This window comes from Drosophila willistoni (assembly GCF_018902025.1).
Source record: "Drosophila willistoni isolate 14030-0811.24 chromosome XL unlocalized genomic scaffold, UCI_dwil_1.1 Seg141, whole genome shotgun sequence".
In the NCBI taxonomy this organism is placed as follows: Eukaryota; Metazoa; Arthropoda; class Insecta; order Diptera; family Drosophilidae; genus Drosophila; species Drosophila willistoni.
Window position 1 is genome coordinate 4,332,170 of NW_025814052.1, and position 19,655 is coordinate 4,351,824.

Genomic DNA, 19,655 nt, shown 5'->3' on the forward strand with positions numbered 1-19,655 from the left:
AGTTCGATCTGGTTCCATGTGGTTCGTAGCGAACTGGCGCTGTTGTTGTTTTTTTTTTTCTTTATTGTTGTTTTTTATTTCGAAGTGAGCGGACGTACTGTTATTTTGCGCTAAAATCCGGAGAAAATAAATAATTGAAAATAAACAACAACAACAGAGAATGAAAGAGAGTAATGGAATGTTTTAAATAATTGAAGAAATTGAAACATTTAAATATTATACGCGTGTGTTTTATTTGATGGTGATACACTTTTTTTTGCAGTACTGTGTTTATGTTATTAGTGTGAAAACAATTGAAAGAAAAGCGAAAAAGTAGAAGAAAAGTGTATTCCTAGGAATCAAAGGATCTAGGAGCCATCCCCCCAAAAGGCGCACTACGCGTGCCATGCGTGACCTCGGCACCAAAATGGCCGAGCTAAAATTTGAGGCTCCATTGGCAAAATTCGAGGAGACCGACGATTGGGGTGGCTGTGATTTCATTTCCAATCAGAATGCCCTAAACGATACGCTAAATTTGAATTTAAAGGACGGCGGAAAGGTGGAAACGGCAGCCAACAATAAGTTGCGCTTGCTCGAGGATGCAGTGCGAGATGCCCATGTGAGCAAGAATGGCGGAGCAGGAGCAGGAACTGGAAGTGGCTCAATTAGCCCCAATTGCAATAGCATGGGCGGCGGCACAGATTTGGGTATATCCGATGTGGGCCTGGTGCCGGGCGATGGTGCTGGCGGAGCTGCTGCTGGTTCAGCTCGCTCTGGTAGTGATCATGTGGATAATTTTACCGAAACATTTGGAGGCAGCTTAGAGGATTTGGTTAACACATTCGATGAGAAAATTACCAAATGCTTTGGCAACTATGAGGAAAATGTCGAGGAACTGGCTCCGGTACAGGTGCGCAGCCAGGAGGAGATAATGAATGAATGCCAGTAAGTGGAACAACAAAATATTGCAAATCAATTATCTATACCCAATCACCTTCCCCCACCACCTCTCCATATTTATCCATTAGTTATGTAAAAAATGCAATGCATCCCCATGATGATATTGTTTTTGTTATTGGGCCGTGTGTCTATTGCGACTCGAGCTTAGGGCAAAGCGCATGCGTCAATTTCACCACCACCACCACCCCCCAAAAAGAAACACCATCATCATCGCCTCCACCGGCGCCACATAGCTACATACGTAATCCTGATGGTTGGTGGTGGTTTGCGTTGCCTTTTGTTGGATCGATATACATACATTAGACAGGAAGAGAGGCAGAGAGAGAAAGAGAGAGAGAGAGACAGAAATAGAGTGGGAGAGAGTGATATATCCAAGGGGGTTGCAGGTTTAAGGGGTGTCGACCAGGGCGATTGAGGGGCATGGGGGGTAGGCAATGTAATTTTCAAGAGAACATTTTGTGTATAGTTCGGCGAAATATTTTGCCGCAACACTGTTGCTCCTTTGATGCATTTCGACTCCTGTCCATTCCGCAGCTCATTTAATTTTCTAATAACTAACATATCCCCCGTCGTGGGTTGTTTTCAAAGTTATCCGATCAAAACAAACAAAAATAAATCACCCAATCCAAAATAGGAGAAAAAATAATACTTTTTTAATCCACCTCATTTTTTTCATTAGCCACAATGGAACTATTTTTCAGTACATGGTTCGAACTCGAGGACAATTTTATAATACTTTGAGGTTTTCACTAAATCAGATAACTTGATTGCAAAAGGAGTATATCGTAGCTTGTTGTCCCGAGAATGATATTTTATCTGTTAAGATTCTAAACTTTCAATATCCAAAACATATTTCCCCACTAAAATGACCGAATATTACCTACTTGGACAAGTTTTGTAACTTTTTTATTAGTTATAGCCAAGACAAAGCTTGGAAATGTTTCCAGGAATATGAAAATACTTGTTATAAATAATATACAGAAGACTTCTGGACACAGTTTGATCAACCCTCGCCACAAGTATTTGTAGAGTGGCCCACTTGTCAGAAGGGAAGTTGCAATCAGTTCTAGTGACATTTGTCATACAAAACTATGTACATAATGATGATGATGACGATGATGATGATGCTAGAATTGGCCCCAGGCAGAGGCGGAGATGGAAATTGAGGCTGAGGCTGAGTGTGTGGCCTGATAAACACTTGACAGTGCAATGGTCACTTGTTTCTCCAGCCCAAGGGGATCTTGACGAATTTGACTAGAATGCAAATTCAACGAAAAACAAAAATATTCACATCATGTGGATGGATGTACTGAACTGAACCGAACTGAGCTGGACATTGAAGCTGAGAGAGCTGACATCAGCCATAAAATTAATAATCGCGTGCACAAGCACACACACACACCACACACCACACACACATGCTGTAGAAATAAACATTTACCCAATATATACCTCTATATGTGTGTGTGTGTATGTATATGTAAGTGAATGTATAACATATATGAATATTGAATTGTTTGCACATTTTTCATATAACGAAGGCAAGCGAAAAATATATTTAATCACCCAAACTTATATGAGAATATATATACATATATGATGGAATATGAATAGAATTCATTACATTCAATTGTATGCCTAATTAGGCTGTAAAGGGTAAAGGGGAAATATACTTTAATTTTCCAACCACAAAAAAAATTAAGTCGTCATACTTACAAGCACAGCAGCACTTTAGCGCCACCATCGGCCAATTTCGCCCTTTAACGTTTATACGTATAATTCAACTATTTTTAGTCCAATTTTTATGAAATTTTGTAAGCAGTTAGTTCATTTTGATAAGCAAATTTAGTATTTTAAATTGGAAAAGCTTGCTTCGAATATGGTGGGTAGAAAATCTATTTTGAAATAAACTGCGTACACACTACACGCGTTTAAATATCTAATTAGGTGGCTTTAACTCTGATAGTTTTTGATATCTATGTGCTTATACAGACGGACATGACAAAATCGCTGCGTCTGTTGATGCTAATCCCGAATATATATAGTTTATGAGGTCTTCAAGACATTCTTCTGCCTGATACCTACATTTAGGTTGACTTTTAAAGCGACCCTGTCTAAATGATATTCTTTCTTTTGAATATGTTGCCAAAAGTCTGTTGACTTGGGAGAGAAAAGATATGGAAAGGATTTTTTATTATGAGAGCGCTTTTTTTTGGAGGGAGAGAAAGCAATACGAAATTCACAAACAGAAAAGGCCCTTTGCGTCTTTACTTTACTTATTTAAGCCAAGATGATAGGCAGAGAGACGGAAAAGGTAGAACAAAACGAGAGACAGTTCTGAATAAACGTTATTCTGTTTGTATGCGCTTGGCTACCTTTTTGTATTTATGCAGATTAACATAAGGGGCCCAGTCAAGTTTCTATGCCTCGACCGTTTTAACCTTTTCCCAAGACCGACCTCCCAGACTAACATTAAGATACATTCGATGAGGTGAGGTGAGGTAGGGAAGGAGGGGCAGTGAGTTTTATTTTTGCCCTCTTAACACTGCATCTCTCTGCCCATATCCACTTTTCTTTTGACTTTTCTTCGTTCTTTTATTCTCTCTCACAGTCTGTTAATTACGTTTTCTGTTCGGTTCATTTTGGTATGCTGCTGCTGCATTTTCCCACTGCAGTTCTTTTCCGTTTATATTATTTTTGTTTTTGCTTTCATCTCTAATGCATCATTTTTTCCGTTTTTTTATTTAACTGTCGACTGATTGTGCTTAGAACAGTTTCCTTCCTAATGACCACAAAATATGATGGGACAACATCTCGTCGATTCTTTTATTTATTTTGTTTTCGTTTTCATTTTCTACCTGCAAACATTTGAGCTGAAAAAGTCAATTTGTTCATAATGATATTTTCCATGGAAGTTGATAGAATGTGAAGGTCATTTCTATACCAAGAAAAGGAAAAGAAATTGGAAACTAAATGCCATTTGCTTATATCGATTTCATTTCAATCTTCTAGTTACCTAATCGAAAATCGATCATAATCCATTAATAGTTACTAAAATAAATAAATATATATTATTATACCACTTCAGTTTACATCAATATCACGTGAATCAACACATATATATACATATATTGATATTGTATATACATAGAGTCAATATTATAACGTAACAAAATTCATTTTCATATCAATTTAAAGTTGTAGAAATTTATGTTCCTTTGAATGTGTTTTCAAGTCAACCACAATTGAAATCCCTGTTGATTCTCAAATTAAACTTGATATTTTTAGGGGTCTGACAAATTGCTTTATACTTCATGAATTTTTAATAACTTGCAAGCAGATTCAAGGTCATTTATTTCAAGAAACTAAAGATAAAAAGGTTACATATTTAGAGTCAATACGGGAACTGAAAAGTTTTCTCTAGAATTCCAAGGGCCATTACATAAATTTAATGCTAAAATTAGTTGGGAATTACAATCATATGAAGCGAAAAGAAGAAAGCACAGCTTACAGTACCAAAGTTTACCCTGCCTATCTTGTCTTACCTGAAATACTAATTCAAACTCTGAAATTTGATAGATAGATCTTGGTCTCTGGTGGCTTTAAACCCGTAGCTAATACGGTCCAACGGAAGGACTTTGGGAAGAGAACTACACTGCTTTGGAATTGCTTTTTAAATATACGAATAATCGATAATGCAACGTCTATTAATACTAAACAAACGTTGTAGTTTGTCATGGCATTATAAATACATCGTTGAAGATGATATGGGGGTATTTTTAGATGCTAGATATGATTGTTTCTCTCAGTGTAGTTGCGGGTAAGTGTGCATTGTGCTTGTGCTGCTCCATTGAACATGATGTCAAAAGCCGTCACGTTCTGTGTTTTTAAAGTTTGCCAGACGCTTCAAGGACGGATACGGCTCGGGGTCTCTCTGAGAAATGCCAAGAAAGTATTTCAAGCTATGAAAAGAACTTGTGTCTTCCCTCTTCACCTCTCACCTTTGTCTACCACTTCATCCCTCCTCCAAGCACACTCGAACCAAGTGTTGGACGTACCATATGCTAACTACTATTCCCACATATGGCAACACAGAACACTTAACTTGGCTTAAAAAGGAATTGCCTAGCTGAGGCTAAAGGTAGCTACTTCTCTTCCGGTTTTCATTTTATGGTGGTGCATGCAATTATTTAAGTTTTTTGTTTTTTCGAAGATCGCCAATCGATAGTTGTACTCAAATCGTCGACCTACTTTACTACAGTGCATCAAAAACGTATGCTGCTAAAAGTTCAATGTCCTGTTGTCTTCCTCAGTCCTGTTTTTCCTTTTTTTCTTATGTAGCATCATCTGCCATAAGTTTAAATTATGCAGACGCCTTACACATACATGCAAGGAAGGCATGCGGCAAGAGATAAAGAAAGAGAGAGAGAGAAACAGATAAAGAGGAGGAGGAGGAAAAAACTCGTTTCCATCCATTTTTGGTCAGCTAGCCAGAGCAGGCTTTGGCTTTGACCAAATTGCAACAGATTGTGTGTGTGTGTGTGTTGTGAACAAATCAAGACCCAACAATCCGATAAATCATAATAAAAATGCATCGAATGAGTAAAGTTTTGAGAAAAGAAAAGAAATATCCACTTCTTCGTATTGGCTAACAAATTTATAATCCAAAAATTTCCTATAAAAGTCATTATATCTCTTACTGTTAGCTAAGGTCCTTGTCTCTGTATTCGATTCAGCACTCCCTTAGGTTTATATAGAAGTTATAGTTGTCCGATTGTTCCGATCACATGTTCGTTAAAATAAAACCAAATAGACTAGTTATATACTGACTCCCTAGAAGAAGAGGCCGATACTAAGTAATTTTATTATGTCCTCTGTGTAAAGGGAATTTAAAACTAATTTCATGAAAACTATTTCACTGGAAAATTGCAAACGCATGGCATATATGGATATAAATGGATTAAATTACTATATCTGTACTTCCTTTGAGTCGCTGAAAACCATTGAACTGGGCAAAGTTAATCAATTATGGCAATTAGGGCTTGTGGGGAAGACCTTAGGCTATTAATAATTAATTAAGTGCTCATATTTACATGCACACATACATATTTGTAGTGACATGTGTATGTGTGTCCAGAGGGCATTGGATTAGGTTCACAGGAAGCAGGAACCATGTGTTAAGCCGCCACCTCTAACGATATGAGGACAAGGCTAAAGCCAAGAATAATGAATGCTCCTTCAACCCTGTGACATAAGCCGCCGCCACCACCAGCATAACATAAAATAACATAAAACAATAATAACAAAAATTCCATAGAAAAAAAAGAAATCAAATTATTTTTCCTGCTAGTTTTTTTTTTATACTCTAACAAAGTTCCTATAGCAAAGCGAGTTTAATATAAAAAGAAATTCATTTAAAGCTAAAAACCGATACGCTATCGAATACTTAATTAGAATTATTCATTAAATTTAATGAAATTCGAAAATAAAAAACAAATTTTGCTTTTATTTTTAAATTTGTATTCAATATATTTTTCTTTAACTCCAATTCGAGACGAATTTTGCCACTCCTTGTGAAATTTTTGGATGGGTTGGCCTTAAAAATCAAGAATTAGGAGAAATTTTAGTTAAGTCATTCAAGACTGTTCTCATTTCTGAAACATTGTTTAATTTTCATATACTTGAGTTAATTAAATGCAATTGCAATATTTCTGAGGTAATACATTAACTAAAAACTTAACAATTTTCAAAAAAATTGAAAACGAACACTAAAGAAAATATCAATTTTTGATTTCTACAAATTTGTGAGGAATCAAAAATGGGAACAGTTGAAAATGTCTTGTCCTTTGAAAGGCCCTGCCACACAATTTTTCTTGTAATCCTTAATAGGAAATGTTATTATTTAACAAAAAAAACCGAAACTGAAACATTTAAGCTTGTTCCCGTATTTGAGCCTCAATGCGTTAGTCAGAATCGAAATTGAAAGTGTAAGATAGCTTAAAAAACGAAAAATAAATACGTTGAAAACGTTTCGAAACTAGAAGAAGCTTGAATGTAAGGCTTTTACTATATATATATATATATATCTTTTTTTATAACGTTTAGAAAACTTTTAATACCCTTTTAACTTAAAAGAGTATAATAATACTACACATAAAAATAGTCCGGGTAGTTTTTAGCAGCAATTCTCGATTTGTGTGGGTTGCTGATGGCGATGAGTCATGAGTCGGAGTCAGAGTCAGGACAAACAACTGTCAAGGCGTAGGGTGGCCAACAACGACCACGACATAAAGGACGAAAACGAAGAGAACCAAAGAGAGAAACAAAATGGGGAGAGCGCAACGACTAAATGTTGGGGGAAGAAGACTGAAAACGTTTATCAATTTTCCAAATGCAAGTTAATAAGAGACTTTAGGTTCTAGGGGTTGCATGCATGCAAATCACTTTCTGCACCCTCCTCCCTTTTGTGGGGGGGGCATTAACCTTAACTCTCTTAGCCATAGTCAATATTTGGCGCCATTTGAATTATATAATTGTCTGGCTTCAGTGTGTGATATATGTATGTAGGTTTTGGTATGACTAAGCCAAGGCACACAAAACAGCGCACCCAAAAAATAGAGACACTCTCAGGAACAGACTGGGACACACACACACACACACACATACACACACAAAGTCACTTGGCTTTGTCTATATTACATCATCAGTGCCAATCAGCAAACAAATAACAAAAATAACAAGCAACATTTCCAAATGTCGTTTTGTATGTAGGTTTCCGATATACACAGTCAAGGACAACGCCAAGCCGGCGGCTAATAAACAGAAAACAAGAAGAAGAGCTAAAAAAAAAATACCAAAATACAACAACAACAAACCGAAACAGCTCAAAAGATGTAGAAGAAATTTGAGTGGATGTTGAATAATTGAGAGCCCACGCGTTGTGAAGTGAATTATGGAGGTGAAGTTAGACATGAAAATGGAATGAATGAGTTGTTGTTGTTGTTGTTGTTGTTGCTGCTGCTACTGCAAGTGGAGTAAAGTGTCAGTGCCAGACGACAGGCAGACAGACAGTCAGACAGTCCTTGACAATGCCCAAAGGGGTTGGGCAAAATCTTTTGCATAACACAATGCAAGTCAAATGCACAAAACATTGCGAAATGCAATGCGAATGAATAGAAATGCAATCATTTTCAACTATACAAATTTTAAACTCTCACATAACCGATGAGCACATTTTGAAGGGACACTGACTTTTCATGAAGTAGAATAATTAGAATGAGCAAGAAGAAGAGGCCTGAATAAACGACGAAGTTGTTTAACTGAAAATGCCTCTAATTCTAATAATTATCTTCAGATAATTGTCTATTTCAAATGCTTTACTTATCTGAAGATCTGATAAAGATAAAAGCCATTGGTTCTTAATTCTATATTTTTTAAGGGTCATCTTAGAATAATTGGTATAAACATGGCGAAAAAGACGAAAAAAAAGGGTAACATTAGTATTGTTAAAGCTTTCCTAGTGTTCGTATGCTTCTTTCTGTTGTAATTTTCAACTAGTTTTAGCGTTAAAGCTGAGACATGTTCATTGCAACTTTGACAAAGTCTGCTAATGAAAGAACTTGATGGCTAAAGCTATACATACTTCAACCTGCTTACCTTCTTTGGCTGCCTATAGAGAATAAAATTATCAACGCTGTCGCCTTTCAATCCCCCCCGTCTGTAGCTTTAGATTCATCTATAAGCATCTTCTTTAGTGGGCTGAAAGGAATTGTGTTCAATAAAAAAAGAAACAATTTAAGGTAGAAAAAAGAAACAATTTAAGGTAGAAAATTACAATCGTGTCATTCCTGTTTTCGGTCTAATGCACTTATAATTCCCAATGGGTTTAAGCGCTTAGTGAAAAAACAAATGAAACTACAATCCTTGTGACAATAAAGAAACAAATCTGTATAAACAATCTACTACACATTTGATCTGACAAGTTGTAACAATCTTTAATCGTTTTGACAAGAGTATTTAGAATTCGTTGCTATTTTGGATATGATTTATGGATACCAAATTGAATATGTTGAAATCTCATGATTAACGAACTGCGAAACTCAATTAGGCGGCTATTACTGGGCTCTTTTTTTTCTGTTTTTTTTGCTGCTTTCTGCTGTTTTCTGGTATTTTGCATACCAGTTGCCATTTTGCTGTTATTTGTTTATAGGCCACATAACTGGCAACTCGTCGAAGAAGTCGTTGCATGAGTTGTACATGCGGTTAAATATTTGCTGTAGATGGGATGCCAATGGAAGCCATAAATAAATGTATACAACACACATATAAATACCTATCTTTTTCCTAGTCTTTAAGTGCCCCCCACCGAGTTGTTTCCCCTCTCCACCATTCCATTTCTTTTCTTTGCTCTTTCTATGGCTTATTCCGTTGGCATTTTGTTAATGTTAATGGCCTATTTATAAAAAATTAATCAAGCAAAATTTGATTATGGCAAGAAACACGCAAGCCTCGCTTTATGCGTTTTCTCTTTAGCCTTGAAAGTGAGAGGTGCCAAGTGAATCGACAGTAGTTTATTTTATTTCCACCTCCTTTTCATCTCCTCATCGTCGCCATCATCATCATCATCATCCTCATCGTCGTCATCGTTTGCTGCTCTCAATGTTTTCCTCAATTCTAATGGCTCCTCTTCAAGTTGTGTCATCATCACCACTTGTGTCCCCATTTCTCACTGTTTTTGTTGCATTGGCCAGAATCGAAATCGGATTCCGAATCTCAATCTGTATCTTATGTGTGTGTGTGTGTTTGCGTGTTTGTGTGTGTGCAGTGCCAACGCAAAGTGTGAACAACTAAATTTAGACTTTTGCTTTGAAGTGTAGTTTTTAGTTTTAGTTGTTTTTTTTTTTCTTCTTTCGTTTTGTTTTCATTTTAGTGTGTGTGGCACATTTTGCCTTTGGGCCGTCACCTACAGCGAATTGGTGGCAAGACAAGGGAGGCAAACAAAGTAACTTGGTTTTATTTTTTTATGAGGGGAGCGTTTGGACTACGCGATACCCTTTGAATCCAATTACTATAGTAAAAAGTTTAAATTTCTTTGCATTTCTTATAATATTTATCTATAAATTTGATTTAGAGGGCAGAAAATTTTTAGCAACTTTCAAAATATATCGACCTTTTCTCACATTAGTTTATCTAAATTTAATAACAAAGATAAAAGGTTAATATATATTTAGTTATTAATTAAAATATCGTTTTTTAAACAACAATGGTGACCTCGAGTGTAGAAGAATTTTCGTCTTCTGAACGTCGGGGTCACCAGAAAAGTTAAAATGAATATTTAAGAGAAATTCTGTTTTGAAACTTTTCTTCTCATCTAATTCCTGGAAAAGTGAAATTCACTGTGGCTAGCCAAAGTCAGTTTTAGTAAAAAACTAGAATCCTTTATGGTTATGGTTTAAATTGATACATTTAGAACATAATTCTAATGATATTTCAATATTTATGTGTACCTATATGTGTATATATTAGATGACAATTGTTTATTGGATCCTAATCTAATATTTCACATCATTTAATTGAACCTAAGATACCCGATTAACATTTTTGGGTACAGAGTATGACAAAAAAAAAAAAACTTTCACACTTTGCTTACAATTGAACAATGGCAAACGAAATATAAGACGAATACTATTGCCTTGTCCCTGCCCCCTTGGATCTATTCTCTTTGCCATTATGTGTGTTTTTATTTCCATTTGCTGCTGCATAACATTTCCACTATAGTTATTTTACTCTTCTTTCATTTTGCTAGAGAGTCCCGTGATGAGGTTTAAAGAGCTGTAAGATATTTTGGTCTTTAAATTCGTTAGAGTATCTACACTTTAGCTTTAGGTTCCTCCTTCTATGCGATTGTATTTTCGGTTGTTGTAACCTGCCGAAAATTAAATGTGTGAATGTTATACGCTGCGGTTGAGTGAAATTCCGAATGTGAATGAACCCACAAACAAGTAAACAACAACAACAAAAACAACAACAGCAACAAAATAGAAATCAAAGGGGTTGGGTGTAACCAAACACCTAATACACTTGCAATTTATTTGATTATATGGACATATGTATATACATGTATATACATACATATTCCATCGATTAGAACTGAATTTGTGAAAAACAATTTCATTTAATTAAATTGATTATTATTTATTGACCATAAAGATTACTTTTCAACTTGGTCAATACTTAATTCACTTTTCGCTCAAATTAACATGTAAAATATAAACAATTTCTCAAGCGCCACTTTAAGGCCAATAGTGAACGGCAGAATTTGTTCAATAAATATCCTAAAAGTTATTAATTTGGCACACTGTGCGTATACGTTATTGATAGATAATGTTACATGATCCAATAACCAAGCCAATTCAATTCTCTAGACCCTTGTATATTTTCTTTGGATGGCAATCTGTAGTTAGTGATGTTTTTGTTTACATCTGATTAATTGTTCTTATGAAATTGTTTGGAATTAGATTAGAAATGTTAATGTTTCAAAGGTCAGAGACAGACATGCCATTAAGGGTTTAGCCTAACATCATTGTCTAACATTACAGTTACAGAACGGAACCTGTTTACAAGTTAACATTTGTGTAAACGCCCCTCAATCGACAAAGAGGCCTCAAAAGACGCATTTATTACTAAATATTTTATAGTCACAGATAGTCACAGTCACTCGTGATTAGTTAATGAGAAATACACAAAAAAAAAAAAAAACTATTAGAAAGTTTTGTTGTCGACTCTTTTTTCCTTTTACTTTGCTTTAGCTGCAGCTGCTTTTGCTTGCGCCTCCTCCCATATTACGTACAATCATTCATTCATACATATATTCATTTCATTTCACTCATTTCCTATGAAATTCCAATTTACAAAAGAAAAAAGCAAGAAAAAAAAAACAAAAAAACGTCAAAGCAACCGACGTCGCCGCTGCGTAGGAGGCGATGCCAATGAAATAGTTTAACCAAAGGAAAGGCTGTTGAAGGGGGGGATGGGGGGTAGCTGGGTCAAACTATGTATGTCTATCATCTGATTCATCAAATTTGTCTACATATATTTTGTTGTTAGCCAAGTACTTAGCAATTAAAATTCATTAAACAAAATATTTTCTCATAAATTTTCATAAAAACAAAAAAAAATGTTGTAATTTTTTGTTGTTTTTTTTTTTGCTGCGTTTTGTTCTTTTCTGTTCTGTTTGTTGTTCTTTGTGTGATGATGAGATCACATCACACATATTTGTTCTTCTTGGGAGTTTTTCAATTCATTTTTTTGCTTTGTTTTTAGAGGCGTTTTCCCCCGAAAACAAAAATCTTTTTAAATAAATTGAGCAAATTAATTGTTCAAACATGTGGGACATGCATATCATCATAAGCAACAACGACGAGGCAACAGCATATCAGGTCAGGGTCAAAGTGTCGGATCCACATCATCATCAAGCAGGGCAGGGCTTGCCTAGGCTAATTGTGAAACCAGAGAGCGATAAGAGTTTCCCGGGTTATTTTGCCACATATAACAATTGATTGCGATAATGAGAATGTAAAGAGGGAAATTTGATCTATAACATAGTTTTTCATAAAAAATGAGCGATTCAAAATATTGCGTGGACATATAGATACCTTTAGCAAAAGGTCCAAAGGTATAATAATTGTCCTTAACATTTCTGATTACTAGAAAATATTAGAAAACCGTGCATTTACTATTTGTTCTACAGACTCAAAGGCAAACAATTAGAAACTGAATAATTTGGCTCGGAATCATAAGCAAAAACAAATATCAAAATCGATCCCGATCAAAAACATTCGGAATCGGAAACCAAAGCAGGCCTAAATGATTATCTTTTTGTAATAGAAACTCATTTATGTATTGAGTGTACTTGGAAAAAAATGCATTACATCAAAATCTGTATTTCTGTACAATTTATGCAAATTGTTTGTGACACAAAAGCCTTTTTTCAAAGACTTAAATTTGAGTGCTAATTAGTTTGAATACATGAATATTTATGTATATTTGATTAATTTAAATAGACAGGAAATTGTTAAAAGAAAAAAAAAACAACTAAGTAAACTCATCAAACTACATAACGGGAAATTATGGCCATTAAATCTTCTTAACACGGTGAAAAAGATTAAGTATCTTCTAATTAGTGCACTTCAAAAAAAAGGCATTTGTTACATTAAGCATACGCCACGTTGGTGCAAAACATTTGCCATAGCTCCAAAAGCAACAACACTGTCACATACAAAAAGAGATAGAGAGAGAGGGAGAGATGAAGAGACATGCAGAGAATTCAAAGAGAATTATTATTATATGCAAAGTACTTGCCATATATATTATATTATATAGGAGACCATATACAACACATCATCATCATTATCATCCAACTCGTAGAGGCGTGCAACTAGTTACACAGCCATCACACGAACTTGTATATAGTACCTACATATATGCCCACTCAGATATATATGTATATACACCTATTTATATGTATATTCATTTACCTGACGCATTTCCCGCCCATGTTTTTATCTGTTCTATGTGTGTGTGTGTGTGTGTGTGTGTGCAAGTGCGTATATCTGTGTATGTGGTAAATGTTGTCACAAACAATTTACGGTCTCTGCTTGTTTCACACATTTTTCATCATCAACATATTTTTCTTTTTTCTCTCTTTTTTGGAGGGGCTTCTTTTATTACTTATTTTCCTGATCCAACGTTTTGTTTTCATTTATTTTGCAAAAATATATATACATATATATATATTTATACATACTATATAGACAGCGCATTCCACAGATGCAGATTTACGAAAATGTTTTTCGAAAAATTTCAACGAAATTTTAGCAACAAAGAATATCGCACAAATTCATTCATTCATTTATTTGTTTTTGTTTTTGGTAGAAACGTTTCCAATTGGAAAAAATATATTAATTCAGCGAGGTGTTCTTGAAAAATAAGAACATTTAGGACCTTAAAACATATTAAAAACCAAGTTTTGTCAAATTTAACAATGAAGAATCATCTTGGTAATGAATTTTGAGTATTCTTGGGATATTTGTTGACAATTTTAAATGATTTTCAAGTTTTTTTCAAGTTTACTTTTTGAATGTACCTCGCTCTAAATCTTCTACATATGTTTCTAATGTTTTTTTTTGATTTTTTTTTACTGTTTGATGTATTTACCTAAACACATACAATTATGACATTCATATAAACACAAGAAGAAAGAAATAACATATATATATGGAAACGATCTTCAGATGGAAAATGGAAAAATCAATCAAAATAATTTGCCTTGACTAATTATAGTTCGTAAAGTAGAGAAATGACTATAGCTAGGTGACAAAAAGACTGAATAACTTACAAATATTTATATATAAATCTTATTTATCCTAAAGTAAAAGTGAGTAGTTCATTGAATACGTTAATATTGATCATGATTCATGAATAATGTGTGTGTGTGTGTGCAGCCATCAAAGAAGCATTCAAGTGCAAATTAACCGATCATAATGATAATAATAATGATGATGATGATGATCATCATCTGATGGCAATGTAGAGCATGAATAATTATGGGAAAACAGACGGAGAAACTGAAACTGAAAACTGAAAATGAGAAGCAATCACACATTTGTATGTACAATGGGTATAAACAAAATATGAAATTGAATGAATAGAAGCTTCAGTCAGTCAGTCATTCAGTCATCCAATTGGTAGGGCGGCGCAATCAGCTGGGCAATTAAAATGATCGACAATGATCATGAAATTTGATATCAAATGTGGCAGAATGTATGATAGACAAACTGTCTGACACAACCCAACAGCTGTATAATGTAGATGTAGGAGCTTCAGCTACAGCTAAAGAAAAACAAACTCGGCAAATTGCCAACTTCAACTTGGAGATTCCCCATGAACTTACCCCCTTGACATTTACTGCGGATGCTGCGGCTAACCGTATATGAATAAGAGGATGTGGATGTAGATGGGGGCTGCAATCTGAATTTGCCAACTCATTTGAATGATGCACGCGTTGCGTGTTGATTGCCTAATGAGGCATTTTGTGGGCGCCGCCAACAAGAACAAGAATTGGGCTCCCCTTTTGAATCTTTTGCCCTTTTTTTGCTGCTCCCCATTAGAGTCCTGAAGACTGTGCCAAAGTGCAACCGCTTGAACAGGTAGAGTCTTCTTTCATTTGCTATGGAATCTTCATTTTCATATATGTATTTACAATTTATTTTGACTGAGGATTCCTGGTGTTAATTTAACTCTATAATCCCAGAAAAAGGATTTCAAAAGGAGTCAAGTCCAAGCATTTCAATCCAAAGAAGTACTCTTTAGTAATGTTTTTCTTAGATTGCATTTGTGATACAATACGATTGTGTAGATTCCTCCCATCTTGACAATGTAAATTATCTAATTTGGAATACTGCCAAAGCATTTGATTCATTTACAGTGTTTTATAATTTCAACCAAGTATTACGTTGTTTTGTCATTTAAAGTCATTTCTAACGCATTTTATTCATTTTCTAAAACGAGTTGGCACAAAAAAAACCTATAACAATACTAAACAGAGAAGAATCGTTGCAACTACATATAATAATTGTTAGGTATGTTCTATGGGTTTTACACTTCGCGCTGAAGATTAACTGATTCACTTTTATATACGTACATAAACATTATCTTTCTAACAATATATAGAATGATGCAAAGTACAGATTTGAATTTTTGTGAGTGTAGAAAATGTAATTCTTTTCAATACAGTCCTTAGGCCACATTGGATTTTTGGCACTTGAAAGTTTCTTGTGCTAGTTTTTTTGTACTTATATAAAAGTTTTAGAGTAGTTTGTGGGAGGGTTTTACATGGGTGTGTGTGTGTGTGTGTACGTAGGCGTTCAGTAAGATGAAACACTTGTTTCATTTGCAAAATAAAAGAAAATAGAGCACAATTTGTAAAACTTTTTTGTTTCTCTTCTCCTTTGCGTTTTTGCTTTACAGAATGTGGTGGACCATTACTGGCAATTTTGGCAATATTTTACCCATAGATTGGTCCAAGTCGTATACACGTCAAATGCACATGCCCACATTAAATCTTGGCCAGAGTCTCACAAAGCAACAGCAACAGCAACGCAATCAGCAGCAACAACAGCAACAACAACAGCAGCATTATCAACAGCAACACCAACAACAACAACAACATAATGCACAAACTCCCAGCGATGAGTTCAACGATTTGACCAGCGAGGATGAGGCAGTGGCCAATGATTTGGATATGCATGCTCTTATCTTGAATGGCCTCAATAATACTGATATGGATGATCAGCCGATTAAGACAGTCGAAGAGGTTATCAAAGAAATCGATGATATTATGGATGAGGTCGAGAGTCCTCTAGATGAGCCCGAGACCTGTGATTCAGAGGTCATAGAAAAGGCACGCGAAGTGCTTGGTACACCGCTCTATGCAGAAAGTAAGTTTAAACCAAAAAATTCTCTACGAAAACCTACTAAATTTTGTACTTTTTCCCCTTTAGAACTGCAATATTTAACAACTACACAGTTAAACGAATTGTATATGGAAATGGAGGTGCTTATCCAGGAATTAAGCGAGACCCTAATCAATGAGCTGGCGCTGCGCGATGAGCTTGAATTTGAGAAAGAGCTAAAGAACTCTTTCATTTCCCTGCTGCTGGCAGTTCAAAATAAACGTAGACAATATCACGTGGAAAAGAAGCGTGGCAAGTTTCAAGGTAACGAAGAGAGAGGGAGAGGAAAAAAGAGTTTATAGAGTTTTTTCGCTTATTAATATAATTTATTTTCTTTAAAGGTCCCGAACCCAAATATTTGACCACTGTCATTCCGTATCATCTGGAGAATGGTACGCCCAATAATCAGTCATTGCAGATTCTGATTAAAAGTAAGTAAACACAGTCAAGTTTCAAGATCACGATTTTTTGATCTGATCGACACCTTTAGTTGGATTTTTTCGATGAAAAGGTATGACAAGATCAGATGTGAAAAGATTTTTTTAAATGAGCAGCGGAAGGCATATAAAAGATTGTTAAAAGCATAAAAAAGTTATTAGGGCTTAGAGTCTCCGACAATGGCGAGTCTAGTTGTAAATTTTCTAGAATGAAATCGATCTTAAATGATCTTTTTCTTATTTCCTTCTTCGAGAATCCACAACATCCTTCTAAATAGTTTGAATCATAAGTATATCTCCAATGTTGACGAGTTTTCTTTTCTAGATAAAATAAAGTCTATACAGAGCAAAAAGATGTTATATAAAGAATTCTAATTGCGTATTAAGAAAGTCGATGATTTAAGTACAACTCAATGTGACGTATACGTGATATTAAAGGGTTTCAATAAAGCCTAAATAAGAAGTGTAGGAAAGTTAATATAATGAATCCTAGGCGAGTAAGAACAAAGAAAGGTTAAGGTTTAAGGATCAAAGTCTCTAGTCCTTCTCGATGTGTCTTAATCTGAAAGGGGTTTTAAATGGCAAAACAATATAACTTCGACTAGAAGCTATATGATTAACGATGCAAATGTTAATAATCTTTTCTTTATTTTTGCAGTACTCAAAGCCATTAATGAGGATAGTCCCACGGTTCCTGCCTTGCTGACGGATTACATTCTCAAGGTTCTCTGCCCCACATAAATGACATAAGCTGCCCCTCATGTTGATGCTGCAAAACAAACAACAAAAACCAACAAATAAAATAAAAACCCTAAAAATAAAAAGGGGGAAAAATACAAAAATTCAAATTAAAAATAAAATTAAAGAGAAAACAAAAAAACAAAACTCATTTCGCTCTATCTCTCTGTCTGTGTTTATATGATTATTATTATCTATATACATTGTATTTATATATCTATATATAATTTTAACATTAGTTTTTAATAATTTTAAATTGTTTTATTTTATTTTTTTTTTTTTTTGTATAATTATGATTACTTTTATTTGATTTTTTTTTGGTCTGTTTAAAACAACAACAAAAATAAGAGAAAATAAAAAAACTGCTTCAATTGTCATAAAAGAAAAACAAAAAAAAAAAAATAAAAAACAAAAACAATTATATAGAACAAATATGCTAAATACAATTTTCAAATATTTAAGCCTGGGCATAATAAGATAATACCCGATACAGGATGAAATACTCATTGCAATCTACAGCAAGATCAACAAGTATATATATACATACATATACATATACCTAAATAATAATTAAAATATTTCCACTACAAAATTCATTCAATGTTGTTCAATTCAAAGTATATATATAAAAGCCGAAATATATACAATTTCACATATATGTATATCTGAGATCTTGTATGAATACTAGTATATAATTCAAAATTCTACTGATGCTGCTTAACACATCATTAACACTTTCTCTCAAGCATATATCAGTAAACACTTTAATTAAGATTAAGCATCTTCCTGATCTGGTAATGTCGATTATGGACTCAAAATTGTCTATATAATCGTAATCTAGCTTAATCTTTATATGTGTTCGCTCTGCTTTTCTTCTATTTTGTTGATTTTTATACGCATTTTATATACATATATATATGTATATATATGTCGACTAATTATAAGCTCAGACAGAAATTCAAAATCAAAGTTAATTTCGAGTGCAATTTTCGATACTCAGCGTCTTATATATTTTATTTAAGTTATCCAAAATTCACACATTTATGTATGTATGTATATTTACAATAGTTCTTATTTGATTTTTTGTTAGTGGCCATAAAAAAAAAGAAGAAAACGCTGCATTCAGTTTGATTTGAAACGGATATAAGTTATTTTAAGATTGGTCTTGCAGATTTTCAGATACAAACTTGAAATTATTAACATATTCTCTCTCGATTTGATTGAAGAACTGCAAGCGTATAACAATTTCGGCATTGTCGAATTTAGCTACCGGGATCTTTATAATGTCTATTTTTTCTTATTATATTATTTCTTTTTTGTTTGTTTATATGAAATTGTTTTGCATACGCTGTGTTATATACATATACCAAAACTTGCATAAATATAATTAATTATAACAATAATTATAAAAATAATAAATACAAAAATAAAGAGAAATAGCTAAAAAACAAAATATATATACATATATATATATGTCAGTCGCACATTGCTGTTTATTTGATATCCTTGCAAATAGAGTATTCATCCATCTATTATGGCAATAATTCTTAACCAATATTAGAAAATATAAGTTATAGTTTTCTACTATATATAGATGACTAGTTTTGGATGACTATATGTAGATAGTCAGAGCTGCAAATGCATTTGCAAGGGTATGTAAACTTCGGTGCTACCGAATTGTTTTTAATTTCTTTTTCTAATTTATACAATGTATAAGCAACAACAACAAAACAAAGATTAACAAATAATATCATGTTTCACATTTCAAACAAAACGTAAAGTCCACAAACAAATAAAAAAAAAAACAAAAATCATATTAGAAATCGAGAGATTGATTCATTATCTCTTGGCTCATGCACTACATACATACATACAAACAAACATTCTTATATATGTATTGCAGATGAATACTTTAGCTAGCTAAGGCAAAAATTTTTGACAAAAATTATAAGCTAAATGCAAACAAAAACAAAAAAAAAATAAAAGAAAATGAAAAGAACAAAATCACATTTAATGCAAATCTTAGGTA

General features: G+C 33.9%; 1 protein-coding gene across 1 annotated transcript; it reads left to right on the forward strand.

Moving 5' to 3' along the window:
• The first annotated feature begins 64 nt into the window (after nt 1-64).
• On the forward strand, nt 65-17,712 carry LOC6648546 (fasciculation and elongation protein zeta-2). Its single transcript, XM_002071297.4, has 5 exons — nt 65-924; nt 15,967-16,436; nt 16,500-16,715; nt 16,793-16,882; nt 17,547-17,712. Exons 1-5 carry the CDS (start codon nt 386-388, stop codon nt 17,627-17,629), a joined length of 1,398 nt encoding a protein of 465 aa, XP_002071333.1. The 5' UTR covers nt 65-385; the 3' UTR covers nt 17,630-17,712.
• The last annotated feature ends 1,943 nt before the right edge of the window (nt 17,713-19,655 follow it).

Bases quoted from the DNA above. Each gene is read 5' to 3' on its own strand.
- LOC6648546 (XM_002071297.4), top strand. From the start codon at position 386: ATGCGTGACCTCGGCACCAAAATGGCCGAGCTAAAATTTGAGGCTCCA. The intron at 925-15,966 runs GTAAGTGGAACA...TTTGCTTTACAG, and splicing joins GAGATAATGAATGAATGCCA to AATGTGGTGGACCATTACTG. The intron at 16,716-16,792 runs GTAACGAAGAGA...TTTTCTTTAAAG, and splicing joins GAAGCGTGGCAAGTTTCAAG to GTCCCGAACCCAAATATTTG.